At 34.2% G+C, this 16347-nt stretch overlaps 2 protein-coding genes across 2 annotated transcripts in view; both read right to left on the bottom strand.

Moving 5' to 3' along the window:
* Nucleotides 1-8677, bottom strand: part of nkd2b (NKD inhibitor of WNT signaling pathway 2b) — a 47382-nt gene extending 38705 nt beyond the window's left edge. Inside the window, exons 1-3 of the mRNA XM_016540514.1 lie at nt 8445-8677; nt 7928-7954; nt 7734-7819 (exon numbers count right to left, since the gene is read on the bottom strand). Coding sequence (XP_016396000.1) covers nt 7734-7819; nt 7928-7954; nt 8445-8469 — 138 coding nt within the window. The 5' untranslated portion in view covers nt 8470-8677. The remainder of the gene's footprint in view (nt 1-7733; nt 7820-7927; nt 7955-8444) is intronic.
* A 6642-nt stretch (nt 8678-15319) lies between these two features.
* Nucleotides 15320-16347, bottom strand: part of LOC107729803 (pachytene checkpoint protein 2 homolog) — a 5836-nt gene continuing 4808 nt past the window's right edge. Inside the window, exon 10 of the mRNA XM_016540505.1 lies at nt 15320-15415. Coding sequence (XP_016395991.1) covers nt 15320-15415 — 96 coding nt within the window. The remainder of the gene's footprint in view (nt 15416-16347) is intronic.

Genomic DNA, 16347 nt, shown 5'->3' with positions numbered 1-16347 from the left:
CTAAAATACGAGTCCATAATCCATAATAACGCTTCCTCCAGTGAAAAAGTGGTCTGGTCTGAATCAGGAGAGAAATCTGCACAGATCAAGCACCGTTTAAACAGCTCTAAACAGAACAAAACAAAACAAATATGTGGCTGGATTTTAATGTGAGAGACAACATGAGATGCACTTTTTCACTGGAGGAAGCGTTATTATGGATTATGGACTCGTATTTTAGCCAGAAGCAACAGTTTGAAGTTAAAAACATCTTAATGCTGGATTTTCAGCTTTTGTCTTCACAAGTTGTTAACTGATGGACTGGAGTGCTGTGGATTACTTGTGGGTTATTGTGATGTTTTTATCAGCTGTTTGGACTCTCATTCTGACGGCACCCCCTGCAGAGTGGATTACTTGTGGATTATTGTGATGTTTTTAGCAGCTGTTTGGACTCTCATTCTGACGGCACCCATTCACTGCAGAGCATCCATTGCTGAGACACTGATGCAATGCTACATTTCTCCAAATCTGATGAAGAAACAAACCCATCTACATCTTTGATGGCCTGAGGGTGAGTAAAATTACAGCTAATTTTCATTTTTGGCTGAACTATTCCTTTAATGTGACAGAATCACTTACTAATGTTTGCATGTTAAGTTACGTCATGATTACACAGAAAGAGACTGTTTGCATGGAGAAAACACCATTTGTGGGAATTATACAGTTTATCTGCTTAAAAAAAGCAGCCTTAATTATTTATTAATCTATACAAATCAAATCATAAAATGAATAATTTAAAGGCCTCCAACAAAAAATACGAGGTTTAAACTCTTTTGCTGTCCCTTACTGTGATATTTGCTTTAAAAGAATTAAAGATTAGCTGAAACTATTTGGTGGTAATGGATTTTATGCCATAATTGCTGTTAATGGAGCTTCAAATGTATTAAAATCTGAAAATTCCTATAAAACGACAAAGAATGTGACCAACATGGAATGTTCTGTGCATAGAAAACTAAAGTTGGAGTTTGCATGAATGATTCTGTTATTTTCCTGTTTATTACTGTGAAGCTGCTCTGAAACTGTATTGTATCGTAAAAAGCGAGGTGAGGTAGAAAACAAAGCACTCATATACTTCATTGATGTAATCCAGACATACGTCATCCTTACAGAGATTCCTAAACACTGAGTGTCAGATGATATATCTGCTCTGGTTTTCCGCGAGCACGAGCATCAGTCCGTGTGGAGGTGTCTGCTTTCAGTTCATTTAGAGGACAGAATTACAGCTGCTCTGGGGCGCAGAGTCAAACCGCACTTATAATGACAATACAACACTACGAGCGGCTCGACAAATGTCAAAGCATCCCTAGAGATGGGCGACAAAATCACGTCATTCGATTCGACTTACACTTACGCAACTGAACGACTTTAATCAGAGGAAATTATGGTAACAAGAAATGTATGGAGTCGTTGCAGCATCAAAGAGAAATGACATGTAGACAGTCTATAAAAAGATTTTTTTATATGAGGTCTGGAAAATAATTTACACCAGCTCAACTGCATTATAAACCAGCATGGCACGATTCCTCACTATTACGAAGAGAAACAGAGACAGAAATAAACTCGTTCTCATGTTCGAAACATGAAGAGGTTTCAAATACTGTAGAATAGATTGGCAGGCACAATAAATATTTACCTTGCCGTTTTTCCAGCCCAAACTTCAAGAGCCCAGTGAACTCATTTTTAATGAAAAATAAAGTGAAAAATGTGAAAAAAATTGATTTTGGCCTTGCACAAGTCATGCATTTTCCTGAATACAAAATCATCTGAAACGTGCTGACTTATTTTCCAAAGTGACTTATATAATGCAATTAATGTCAAGCATGCAAAACAATATAAAAAATAAATATTGTTTGTTATAATAAACAAATATTCGTTTATAATAAATATTGTTTATAATGCATGAATGAATGACTGAATTGTGTCTATTTTAAACTTATATTTTTAATTCCTTTTCTGTTCTCAGAAAGTAGCATTTAATTTAAATGATTTGTTGTGGAACGAGGGAACTAAAATACATGTTTACAATGTGCAAAGTTTTGTTTTATTTACCAGTATTTAACATTATTTCTGAATGTAATAATAAAGTGTGACTTATGCACCAATGTTTTTTCTCTCTCTCAACAGTGCAATTTTGACCCAATGTGAGTATAACACTTCTTTTGTACTTTATAGGAACTTGACGGTAAAATTCACCATCCAATACAATATGAGAGTTAGTAAATGCTGACAAAATGTGAACTATTCATGTAATGTTTAGTACACAGTTTACAGGCTGCAGCTGCTGATCACTGGAGACAGAATGAAGCAACTCCAAAAAACTTCAATCAAACGTGCTCCGCTCCCACAACAATGACTAGTTATTCCTGCAACTCGTGAAGATATTGCTAAAGAGGATTCAGTTTACTGCAGAATAAACATGGCAGCACAAAACTGTGATTACAGTGTTTTCAAAAATCACAAAGAGCAGATTAGACAGCAGCGTGATTCATAAGCCTAGTTCTCATGCACACATGCATTCGTTTTGTTTGCTTATAGACATAAATATGCACAATATGAGAAATTACAGATTAATTTGCAACTAAATTCCAAAAGTGAGATGGCAGCACAAGAAAATGCTTGTTGTGATCTAAACTGCAACCAGTTATGCAACAAAACTAGTTCAATCAAGTGACTCATGGTTTGATTGTTTGACCTTTCACATTAAGAATCAATTTGATTCATTTCTGTCCATTTCAAAGAATCGATTCAGAGACTTCTGATATTGAATTTTGAATTGATTAAATGAAATGAACCATTTGAACCAATTGAGAGAAATAAATCAAACTAGTTCACTAGTTCAGTCTAGTGACTCATGGTTTGATTGTTCGGTCCAAACCAGAGTTTCACATCAACCAAACTCTGACCTGAAATGGACTCGAATCAAAAGCTCCGGTTTGAAAGTGCCTCTTTCACTTCATCCACCCGAAATAAACAACCTAAACGCATCTTATCACAAATCAAAAGTTTCAAAGAGTCGACTTGACGACTGACAAAACACAAGCCGGAGCCAAAACTTTGATGAAATCAAACCCTGGACCTGCCCATTAATGGTTTCCCCTCAAGGCCGCTGTCAGATTTTCCCAAATAACTTTCCCATTCATGACGGGAAGGACTTTTATAGGGCTTCTAATAGAGCAGGTTAATCATCAGTTAGAGTCTTTTTACTATGACGTCCTTCAGCATCCTTCAGAGACTAATTGAAATGACGCAAAGCCATGCACAGATGAGAGTCTGACATAATGAGACACATCGGCTTCTGTCCATTTCAATGAATCAGTTCTTTTGAGACTTTTGAGGTCGACTTACTGAACCGATTCTTTGAAATGGACAGTTTGAACCCATCCACAGAAATGAATCAAACGGAGTTAGAGTTGGTTTGATTCATTCCTGTGAACTTCTGTCCATTTCAAAGAATCAATTCAGAGAGAAATGATTCAAACTAATTTAGAGTTGGTTTGATTCATTCCTGTGTATTTTTGTCAACTTCAATGAATCAGCTGCGACTGATTGACTTTTGGATTGATTCTTTTAAATTTGACATTTTTAACCCTTCCACAGAAGTGAATCAAACAAACTGGTGAGCCAATTTGATTCATTCCTGTGAATTTCTGTCTAATTCAATGAATCGATTCTTTGAAATGGACAGTTTGAACCCATCCACAGAAATGAATCAAACAGAGTTAGCTTTGATTCATTCCTGTGAATTTCTGTCTAATTCAATGAATCGATTATTTGAAATGGACAGTTTGAACCCATCCACAGAAATGAATCAAACAGAGTTAGCGTTGGTTTGATTCATTCCTGTAAACTTCTGTCCATTTCAAAGAATCAATTCAGAGATTTTTGAGAGTGAATTTTGAATTGATTCATTGAAATTGATATTTTGAACCCATCTAGAGAAAGGATTCACACTAACTTAGAGTTGGTTTGTTTCATTCCTGTGAATTTCTGTCCATTGCAAATAAATACAAAGACTTTTGAATTGAATCTTTAAAATGGACAGTTTGAGTCCACCCACAGAAATAATTTAAACAAACTTGTTCAGAGTCTATATGATTCGTTCTTGTGGATTTCTGTTCATTTCAATTAATCAATTCTGAGATTTTTGTGATTGAATTTTCAATTGATTCTTTGAAATCTTGGACAGTTTAAACCCATCCACTGAAATAATTCAAACAAACTTGTTAAGGTGAGTCAATCTGATTCATTCCTGTGAATATCTGTCTAAATCAATGAATTGATTCTTTGAAATGGACAGTTTGAACCCATCCACACAAATAATTCAAACAAACTTTTAAGAGTTGGTTTGAATCATTCCTGTGAATTTCTGACCATTCCAATGAATCAATTCAGAGATTTTTTTTGAGATTGACTTTGGAATTGATTCTTTGAAATGGACATTTTGAACCCATCCACAGAAATGAATCAAACAAACTTGTTAAGGTGAGTCAATTTGATTCATTCCTGTGAATTTCCATCTAATTCAATGAATAAAGTTGAAGACTTTTGAATTGATTCTTTGAAATGGACAGTTTGAACCCATCCACACAAACGATTCGAACAAACTTGTTAGAGTTGGTTTGATTCATTCCTGTGAACTTCTCAATGAATCAATTCAGAGATTTTTTTGAGATTGACTTTAGAGTTGATTCTTTGAAATGGACATTTTGAACCCATCCACAGAAATGATTCAAACAAGCTCTAACAGTGTTTTTATTACTTAAGTTTAAACGAGAGACACTAATAAATCTCTGTCTCAACAAGTGCAGTAAAAAGTGCATTCAAATCATTGCAATATTGCAGGGGTGGCGAACGTCGGTCCTGGAGAGCCGCAGCCCTGCAGAGTTTTGCTTCAACCCTAATCAAACACACCTGAACAAGCTAATCAAGTTCTGAAGGGTTATTAGAAAGCTACAGGCAGGTGAGTTTTAATTAGGGTTGGAGCTGAACTCTGCAGGGCTCTCCCGGGACTGGAGTTCGCCACTCCTGCAATATTGTGTAGTATGAACAGAACAGTGTTACTGACATACGTATGCCATGAGTCATGTTATTCTTTGCTATGAATCACTAAGGTTAGGGCTGTCAACCTGTCTTATGTTATAAAACATGCCAGAAAATAGCAATATTGTGCGGTCAAAGAATGAGACAAAAGTCCTCAGGTGGAGGAGAAAGAGCAAAAAAATCAACTGCATAGATATAAAAAATAAAATCTGGCAATCTCACACTCCTGTAAGTCACTGTATAATCCGAACGCTGTTCACGCAGATGTTATGCATGACTGTCCAGGACTAACCGCGACTCTCAGCTGTTAGTTAAAACAGCTGTCAATCACAAAAGCCTCTGGTTCTGCACCTTCAACGCCCGCCGCTGATGTCACAGTCCCGCCGCCAAACCTCCCCGCAGGGAACGGCACGTCAAAACCCATCAATCCCGCCGGGGAACAACCACAGCGGCGCTGTCCCGCTGCCAAACACGACTAAAACAACAGCAGCAGCAGCTCTCTGTGTTCCTTCGGCGGTGCAGCTCACGTCTGGATTCTTGAGCGATTTGACCAAGATACAGGGAAAAAGCTGCAGCAGCGTCTCTCTTACAGCTGAATAGTCCATTCTGAGACACTTCAGGGATTTCATGGGTTACTTTTATAAAAGCATAGCAAATCTAGTCTCTAAGACACCATTTGTGACCCTGGAGCACAAAACCAGTCATACGGGTCAATTTTTTCGAAATTGAGATTTATACATCATCTGAAAGCTGAATAAATACGCTTTCCATTGATGTATGGTTTGTTAGGATCGGACAATATTTGGCTGAGATACAACTATTTAAAAATCTGGAATCTGAGGGTGCAAAAAAATAAAAATATTGAGAAAATCACCTTTAAAGTTGTCCAAATGAAGTTCTTAGCAATGCATGTTACTAATCAAATATATTTACGGTAGGAAATTTACAAAATATCTTCATGGAACATAATCTTTACTTAATATCCTAAAGATTTTTGGCATAAAAGAAAAATCTATAATTTTGACCCATACAATGTATTGTTGGCTATTGCTACAAATATACCCCAGCGACTTTAGACTGCTTTTGTGCTCCAGGGTCACATTTATGGGCCAAACGGTAAGGCAGCATCAAATGCACCCTTTGAGAAGAAAGCAATCCCATAATGCACCACAAATGATAAAAACAGTGCTAAAACAACAGTTTTTCTTAGTATTAGTTGCTGCTGTGTATATTTATGCTTATTAGAAAATCTTAGCAGCATGCAAACTAGGGCTGGGTATTGAGACAAATTTCATGATTCAATTTGAGGTTGATTCACAAGCTTGCTATTCGATTCAATTTCGATCTCGATTCATTTGGATATATAGACAATCAGGTAAAGAAAAAAATCTCTCTCAACTAATACTGTAAACTACTCGATTTTATTAAATTAAAGTGATAATGTTGTAAACAAACATTAAAAAATTAGACAGTTTTTACAAGCAAAAAAAAAAATTTAATAATATATTTATATTATAATATATATATTTATTATATTTGTAAACATACATTAAAAATTTTATAAAAAATGCCATTTTTATAATCAAATTATTATAATTTATAATATATTTATATTATAATATATTTAAAATAACTTTTTAATGACATAATTATGTTTCTACTCCAGTTTGTTGTTGAAATATAAACATTTAAACCGTAGATGTCATAACTTGTTTTCATTTTTTCAAACATGCATTAGATATTTAAGAACAGGTTAAGTAAAAATATAATGAATATGTAATATAGTGCACATATTTAGCAAAATACCCTTTTCTAGAGTGATTTTTTTTTTTAGCTAGCTATCGAATTTATGGTCACTGAATGGCTTTTCCTGAGGTAAATGTGACGTTACGTGACATACTGATCACATGCTGTTTTATTGACATCTTTCCACGATAGAAACACTGATTGACATGAGACAGGATTCGTTTCAGTAAGTTGATCTGTTTCTTTCAACACTTTCTATTGTTCATTCCTGTTTATTTGGTGTTATAACTAGTAGTAAATAGGAAGACGTGATGGTTCATGATAAAATAGACAGAATCTGAAAGCTGAGACTTTGTTTCATATCAAAAGTAACAACGATTTTTGAAACTTATTGCAGGGGAGGCGCTACAAATAATGTTTCATTAAGTTTTGTTCACACATCGACTGAAAACAGCATAGATTGATTCTTGGAATGTAAAAATCGTTATTGGTTCATCAAAAAAAATAATCGATTAAAATCTATATTTTCAACCCAGCCCTAATGCATATGCTACAATCTTTGGAAAAATGGATTTAAATTAGTTGGGTTTTCCAAGAGAAGTGCTTTTTGTATGTAGAACGGTCAGATATTGTGCTCGATTTCAGTTAGGATGCTTCCTTAGAAGACAAATGCCGATGTATTGCTGAATTTACACTGCAAATTGGCACAGAAGCGCTTCTGAAGTGGCATTCAGGCATCTTTACACACTGTTTAATGCTGCTCAGAGGCGGCATAAACACATTTACACGGCTATACTTCAGTCTGGCTTTTATGCAGCATTGCGCCTTAACTGCACAGCCTTAACTCACCTTATGATGGATAACCAGACAAACTCAGAAGCAAATGCACAAAAACAAGCATTTCTTACCTTATAATCTTTCAGATTTGTGTCGTATCTCTCGCCTTCTTCAGCTCCTCTTCTTGAAATAAAGCCGTTCACAACAAAACTATCCCCTGAAAGTGGATTTGAGGAGCATTAGGAAATGTTCTGCAACATCCAAGCCATTAATAGTTAATGCATAACAAAAATAGACTCAAAACTGTGTCAAATGCAAAACTCACCTTCAGGATTTTCCCGACGTTTGCAAGCTGCATCCCAAAGACAAAAAATCGGAGTATTATTAACAGTAACATTTATGTTTGTGCATTTCAAGCGCATTCATGGATAGGATTAGGGCATATAAATTGACTTTTTTTTTTTTTTTTAAATGATTTTAAATTAAAATGCCCATGATTTAGTAATTATACCTAACGAAGCTACTTTCATGATGTAAAAATCTTAAAATACTGGCATTTCTGATCTTAGAACTTTTATTCTGCTGATCTGTAAGAAATGAATTCGATTCCATTGTATATAATAATAATAATAATAATAAAAATAGATAGCAATTTTTTGCCTTTCAACACTTAAAAAAGTTAGGAAAAAGTAATTAAAGAAACAATACAAAAAGTTAAAAACTATCTTTATATTTTAGAACTAGATTAAAATCATTCTAAGAGACAGAAGTTATTTTAACGCAATAAACATACCCGTGCACACATATTTTGCGATTATATACCTCGTAGATGTGTAACTCACCATGTTTTGAGTGAAGTTTCCCCATTGTATCACTGCTGTGGTTAAGAGAGCTCGTGCATCTCACAGTTGCACATCATATCCCGTTCAGAGAAATTAAAAGGCAAATCCCGCAGGTTCCGCAAACACACGAGCGGCATTTAGCGCGCGACTCCCGATCACGGCGAAGCTTTAACGCAGAGGAGTAAAGAAAAGCGTCTGTCGTTGGACCTCACGAGTGGATGATCCGCCGCAAACGAAGATGTGAAGCGAAGTGAAGTGCTGGAGAAACGCGCACCTTCAGTCCGGCCCCCTTCAGCATCACTGCTGCCCCCTACCGGACACGTGCCACATCAACAGCTGAACCGAGCAGAAATCTTACCGATATCAACATATTTCCTCAGTTGATCAATCACAGTACATTAAGACAGGTTTTCTGAAATGTTATGTGTAAATATGCAAATAAGGCATTATCTAATTAAATATGCACTCATTTGCAAAATTTCCAGAACTGAAATCTGAACATCGGATGAAGACAGGTTCAAAACTCGTTTCATTTGGTTGATATTTAGTTGAAAAAGATTTTATAGAGGGGATTTTGAATATCTCTTTTTATAACTTCATCAATCAGAAAATACTACAAAATAAAATGTTAAATATATATCAACAAACCGCTCTGTAAATTGCAATACATTTGTGAAGTTTGGTGTAAGTTTTTTTTTACCCACAGTATCATAAAATCTACAGACTCAAATAGATAGAGTAATAAAATAAACTAAATGAAATGATTGAATGAATAAACAAATAAATAAAAAACAAAAAATAGATTGAAATTGCATGAATGAATGAATAAAATAAATTAAAAATAAATAATGAACAAATTAAAGAATGAATGCATTCGCAATTACCTTTTTTTATTTTTTTATTCAGTGGTGGAAACGGGCTTCCATAGAGTGCACCGTCTTTGGTATATAGCTATTCTTTGGCAAACTGCCGCAAATGAAACTGAAAGTAAGTTGCAGACGCTCAACACATAATCAAGTGTAAATAGAACAGTTTTAACAAATCAGATAGCTATTCGATCAGAGAAAACACATTAAGTGACCAGGTGTAAACAGGCCCTCAGTACTTACAGTATACCGGCAGTTCCTCTTGAGGAGATGACACTTGAGGAGAACTGACTTCAAACATCCACTAAAAATCACTGGATTCAAACACACCGAGCAAAATGATGAATAAAAGTGATGTTAGTGAGGAGAAAAGGTCCTGCAGCATTTGTCTCATATTTTCCCTATAAAAGCAAGAGCATTTAGATTCAAATTACTTGCATGTCTGAACAATTTTTGGGGTCATTGTAGGTGTTTGGTAAGAACTTATTAAACCAAGTATTTAACTTTGGTGTATCAATCAAAATCCAACATTTGCAGATTGTACTTTTCTTACACTGACAGAGGGATCTGAGCAACATCTACACTTTCAAACAATTTTTAATTTTTAGAATTTTCAAACAACACACATTTTCTTTACAAAAAGTAAAGATCTCTAAATGAGTGTTTGATGATGCATTTTTCCAACTTTTGGAGCTCTTTAAACACCAGCACAACCTCAGGAAAGCATCTAGTGTACTTGCAGTGGAAGATTGACATGACTAATTATGTTGCACTTGATGCAATGAGAAAATTCAGAACAAAAATGCAAATTCAGATTTGAAGGCAGTACAATGGAAAGATCATCACTCTTCAGGCGCCGCTGATGACATGTAATCGTCCACTTGATGACAGCTCAACTGAAACTCTGTTATTACTCTCTCTCCTCAGCATGCTTGTGATGTTGTTCCACATATTCGTCTCTGGGACTTTGCAAACTCTCAACCCGTGGCAGCTTGTGGTTTAACGTCTCTGATGAGTTACACAGATGCTGAAATCCAAAGCCGGCTCCTCCAGGGTTGCGTCTTTCTCGTTCCTGATGGTATCGTCACATTTAGCATGTTAGTCATTCTGCAGATGCATCCAAAGCAACGCACATGACACCAGACCTGAACCCAAGGATTTCAGCATCAGAATGTTGCTGTCTGAGAAGCTGAAATTGTTTCACACTGACATATAATACTAGAAACAACAGCTGAATAATCCCTTTGTGATTGGGACAGAAAAGGCTGATTTTTAACTATTAAATGGTATTAAACTACTATAATTAGTATTTTCCTGTTTATGGCCAATTACCGATAAATGGCCGATATTATAAATCTATACTACTTAAAGAAAATTGATACACCAAAAACTAAAATAAACTGTTTTATTTAAAATTAAATAATAAATATCGGCCACTAAATAATAATTTTCACATTAAGGCCAATTACCGATAAATGGCCGATATTATAAATCTACACTACTTTAAAGAAAATTGATACTCTAAAAACTAAAGTAAATAGATTTATTTGAATTAAATAATAAATATCGGCCACTAAATAATCATTTTCACATTAAGGCTAATCACCAATAAATGGCCGATATTATAAATCTATACTACTTAAAGAAAATTGATACTCTAAAAACTAAAGTAAATAGATTTATTTGAATTAAATAATAAATATGGGCCACTAAATAATCATTTTCACATTAAGGCTAATCACCGATAAATGGTTGATATTATAAATCTATGCTACTTAAAGAAAATTGATACACCAAAAACTAAAATAAACTGTTTTATTTAAAATTAAATAATAAATATCGGCCACTAAATAATCATTTTCACATTAAGGCCAATTACCGATAAATGGCCTATATTATAAATCTATACTACTTAAAGAAAATTGATACACCAAAAACTAAAATAAACGGTTTTATTTCAAATTAAATAATAAATATCGGCCACTAAATAATAATTTTCACATTAAGGCTAATCACCGATAAATGGCCGATATTATAAATCTATACTACTTAAAGAAAATTGATACTCTAAAAACTAAAGTAAATAGATTTATTTGAATTAAATAATAAATATGGGCCACTAAATAATCATTTTCACATTAAGGCTAATCACCGATAAATGGTCGATATTATAAATCTATGCTACTTAACGAAAATTGATACACCAACAACTAAAACCGTTTTTATTTCAAATTAAATTATAAATATCAGCCAATGAATAATAATTTTAAAATTAAGGCCAATAATCAATAAATGGCCATTATTGTAAATCGACTATATAAAGAAAATTGATACATTCTAAAAACTGAATTAGTTTTTATTTCGTATTTTAAACATTAAATATCGGCCAATAAATAATAATTTTCCAATTAAGGCCAATAACTGATAAATGGCCGATAATATAAATTTATACTACTTAAAGAAAATTAATACACTCTAAAAACTAAAGTAAATAGTTTTTATTTAGAATTAAATATCAGCCGATAAATAATAATTTTTACATTAAGGCTAATAACCAAGAAATGGTTGATATTATAAATCTAGAAACAAGTAGAAACAATTTTCACTTAGAAATTACTAGTAAATTTCCCTAACAATTACAAAGAAATAGCAACATATTGAATTAAAAGTAATTTTTAAAGTAAAACATACTCTAATAATCTGTTTTATGTACAACTTTGAATTTTTTGCATTGTATGTTTTTAAAAAAAAACAAAGAAAACAAATAAACACTAAAAACAAAATAGCTTGTATGCTTAAAGTGAATTTTAAATGTGTTATTTTTAATAAGTTAAGCAAAATTTCAATATCTTGGTTAGTAAAAAAAAAAAATTTTTTTTCACTTAAGCCAGACAGCAACCACTTTCTTCAGAAAATGCAAAATACTAGTTGGTAATTCAAACATGCACGATCTCCACAGGAACATTTTTCATTATCAATTAGTTTGAGAAAGACAAAAAAAAAAGAAAAACAAGAGATGAAAGCATATTGCATTTACACGTGTGGAAAAGATCTGTTGCAATACTTAAAGAGGGGAGAGATTTGCAATACTGATTTGCCAATAAGCAGCATAAATCGTTCTTTTATTTCAAACAAAAGCTCATGCATCTCTCTGCAGTCCTACTGAACAGCCTTAAATGTCTCATGTTATTAACTCGTATATAACTAATGTATTACTATTGGCAGCTCTATTGATATTCCAGCGCTTGAGGCCAGAACCCCAGAGAAATTCTGCAGCATTATAGTGTTTGCTTTGTTTAGGAACTCACTGGCAGTTTCCAACCACAAAAGCGGTATAAAACACTGCAACAATAAGGCTTTTGACTACGTTTTTTCTGATTAGATTCAAACAGCTGCGTGTTTTTGGACGAGGAACTGTCAGGAAGAGAAAAAAGCCTGCAGACATTGCAATTATGGGTTTGTTTATCTGGTCTGCAGCCTGACACGGTTTAATCTCACATCATATCAGAAGAATGCGCTACAGATACCTGCACAATGATGGCTACCAGGTGTTTACCTGTTTGATCCGGTATCGGCGGGTGATGATACACATCAAGCATCTCTTTGTGATTATGGGATTCGCATAAAACAAATTCTCACAACTCGAATCTTTCCAAACAGCACATCAAAGCAGGCCGCTTTAAATATGGTGTCAAACTGGTTTTCTAAACGACGAAAGGTCAAACTACATGTGAGAAAGCTGACTCTGAATGAATGCACATGTGGGAGAATGAAATGCTATGCATTTTAGTTTGTGTTTTATAACTTTAATCTCTTTGAAATGACACAAATCAATCGGTTTCAGGGTTTCTGCAGGTTTTATGAAGGTCAATTTAAGCCTTTTAAATTTAAGTCCTTTTTAACAACACAATACATCGATATGGTCTCTAGATGTAAATATCACACAATGAGTTGTATTAGCAAACATTTCAGTTTAAAAATACAACTTTGAACTGATATCTATTACTTTTTAATTCATTTTTACACAAAATAGCTTTGCCAGATGTTGGCAAACAGTGTTGCCAGATTGGGCGGTTTTGAATTTGATTGTGCGGGTAAAAATTGGCTTGGGCGGGTGGACAAAATTTGGGCTGGTTTGGGACGTGAATTATTGTGGAGTGAGATGACACGAAGGCTCTATCACTGTAACTCCGAAATCAGAGCACATTTGAATTAATCATCACCGAAACTAAATATGTCAGTTTATACGGTCCTGTCTTTTATCTTTTAAACGGTAAAATAGAGCGACACGAAGGTAAGCGCATTATTGTTGTTGTTTTGTTTTTTTTATTGTCGGATTATAATTCAGTATGTAGCCGATCAATGAATGACACATTTTAAGGAGTTAAAAATGGCCCTTATCAACCTTGATTTACATATGCCATCACATTATTTTGACAGTTAAAGTTTTGGGCGGTTTTTGGGTGGGGTTTTGTGAGCTTTTGGGCTGGAAATCGTCCATCCAATCTGGCAACACTAGAATATAGAAATAACTTTTAATCACACTGCAAAAAAATTTATGTTCTTCCTCTGAATTTGTGTCTCGGTTGAAATCTGAAAATGTCTAAAGATTGTTAAATCAAGATGCATTTACTTGAGAAGCAAAATAACATACGCAGTCTTGTTTTCTGAGAAATGTATCAAAATGAGTTTATGATTGAAACAAGAACAAATATCTGCCAATGGGCTCAGATCAATAAACTTAAATCAAATGAAAAAGAAATTTTCATACCCCACTGACAGATGTTTGTTCTCGTTTTAAGCATAAGCTCACTTCATTTTGTTCAATTTCTCAGAAAATAAGACTTAATTTCTTCTTTTTGTGTCTCAAGTAAATGCGTCTTGATTTAAGGATGTTTACATATTTGTACATGAAAACAAAAATACTGAGGAAGATATAAATTTTTTGCAGTGCATGCAGGGCCGTTTCTAGGCATAGGCAAGGGCGCCAATGAGCGCACGTACTGGCACTTTTAGCAGGGTTGTGATAAAGAGTGGCACGGTCACCCTGAAATATGACTGCCGCCCCCACTGGATCCCCCAACATTACTGGATTATATATATATAATTGGGGGGGGGGGGGCAATAGGGATTTCGCCTAGGGCGTCAAATTGGCTAGAAACGGCCCTGAGTGCATGCAACATTCAATGCCATGAATCTGAATTTAAGACTTTCTGCTCTGATTTAAGAGCTTTTAAGGCCTTCGATTGTGGAAGGGAGAATTAAGATTTAAGACCCACAGAAACCCTGCATGTTCAGGCAGATTTTGCTCAGACACAGCCATCAAAAACTGCAAACTATAATAAAAATAAACCATGAAATCTGATTTGTACAAACCTCTTGCATAATGACAATGTGGACGTCAGTCCTAAAGACTGGATTTGAAAACCAAATCAAAACGGAAAGCAATGTGAATAAAGGCTGTTAGCACACAAACCTGGTTTGGTTTTCAAATAGTTTCTAATAAAAGTAAGAATAGCTGTCTGAGTGATTGTGCATCTGGTAATATCTATCAGAGGCATTTCTTGCATTCATGCATGCTGTTTTTCCTGCAGTAGCACCATTATGCCACCTACTGGTTGCAATGTATAAATTAGATTAGACTAAAACATTTTAAGTCCATATTCAGAAAAAAAAGAACCAAAAGAGGTGATTTTTTCCCTCATTTTAATTAAATGATTTAAATATATACATATATAAAAACTGAACATAAAAAAGAACATTATTTTATTCATATGCACATAGCAGCTGCTACACTGCATATTTCAAAGTCGGATTTAGGACACCAAAACTTCAGCTTATGAATATCAAAAATGTTACCTAGCAGATGATAAGTGCTGTTTTAAACTCTCAAACGTGAAATAAAACAACACTGGTTTGTTCTAGGATGAAGCTGGTGAACGGACCAGAAATACTGAATTAACAAAACAAGAAGAAACCGTTTTGATACAACAGCATAACATCAGTCGCTCAAACACAGTTGACCAAACTCGCCTGTACCTGTCTCTGTTTGTCCACGGCCCGCTCCATCGCTTTCAGAAAACCCTCGACTGTCATTGTGGAGGACTGGAGACAGAAGAGGAGACGTGATTACAACAAACAAAGACTAAAAAAATACCGTCATGTACCGTGAAACCGGTATAATTTTGAAAAATACCGTGATATAAATTTCTGGTCATACTGCCCAGCACTACTGCATGTTCAAACTCTGTTGTCTACAACTGATTATAAAACAAAAAGTACAACTCTAAAATTTGTGACACACAAAATGCTCCAAATTAAGAAACCACTGTTATCTCATTCACTGGACAGTTTTGAGATTTTGCTTTCCGTAACACGTCTTATTTCAGACTAGTGGAAAGAAAACATCTCAAATACACATTTAAGTGTTTATTTTATTGCATCTATTTGTGTCTGTAGATTTCAATTACAACATATATCTTCAACATATATCAGTTTTATTATTATCTTTATTCTAAAGGTTTTTATAGATGGGTTTGTTTATATATCATTCGCCTGATTCATACAGCATTTTATTTATTTCTAAAATTAAAATGAAACTTTTTTGGCTGTTGACAGTATTTTCTGATTTATGGAGTGATAAAAATGAGATATTCAAAAATCTTTAATTCTAATATAATTTTGAACCTGGCTTTTTTCAGGTTTCTGTTCTGGAAATGTATGCAAACTAGTGCATATTTAATTAGATGATGCCTAATATTAATATTATTACCAGTGTTACGCATTACAAGTAACACGAGTTATGTAATCAGATTACTTTTTTCAAGTAACTGGTAAAGTAAGACTTTTTTTTTTTAATTTACAAGAAAATATCTGAGTTACCTTTTGAAATAAGCAACGCAAGTTGACTAAATGTGACCCTGGAGCACAAAAGCAGTCATAAGGGTAAATTTTTCGAAATTGAGATGTATAAATCATCTGAAAGCTGAATAAATAATCTTTCCATTGGTGTATGGTTTGTTAGGATAGGACAATAT

The sequence above is a fragment of the Sinocyclocheilus rhinocerous genome, unplaced genomic scaffold, assembly GCF_001515625.1.
Source record: "Sinocyclocheilus rhinocerous isolate Xijiao unplaced genomic scaffold, SAMN03320098_v1.1 scaffold1510, whole genome shotgun sequence".
In the NCBI taxonomy this organism is placed as follows: domain Eukaryota; kingdom Metazoa; phylum Chordata; class Actinopteri; order Cypriniformes; family Cyprinidae; genus Sinocyclocheilus; species Sinocyclocheilus rhinocerous.
The sequence above is the reverse complement of the archived record's forward strand: the minus strand, read 5'-3'. Positions and strand labels throughout refer to the sequence as shown.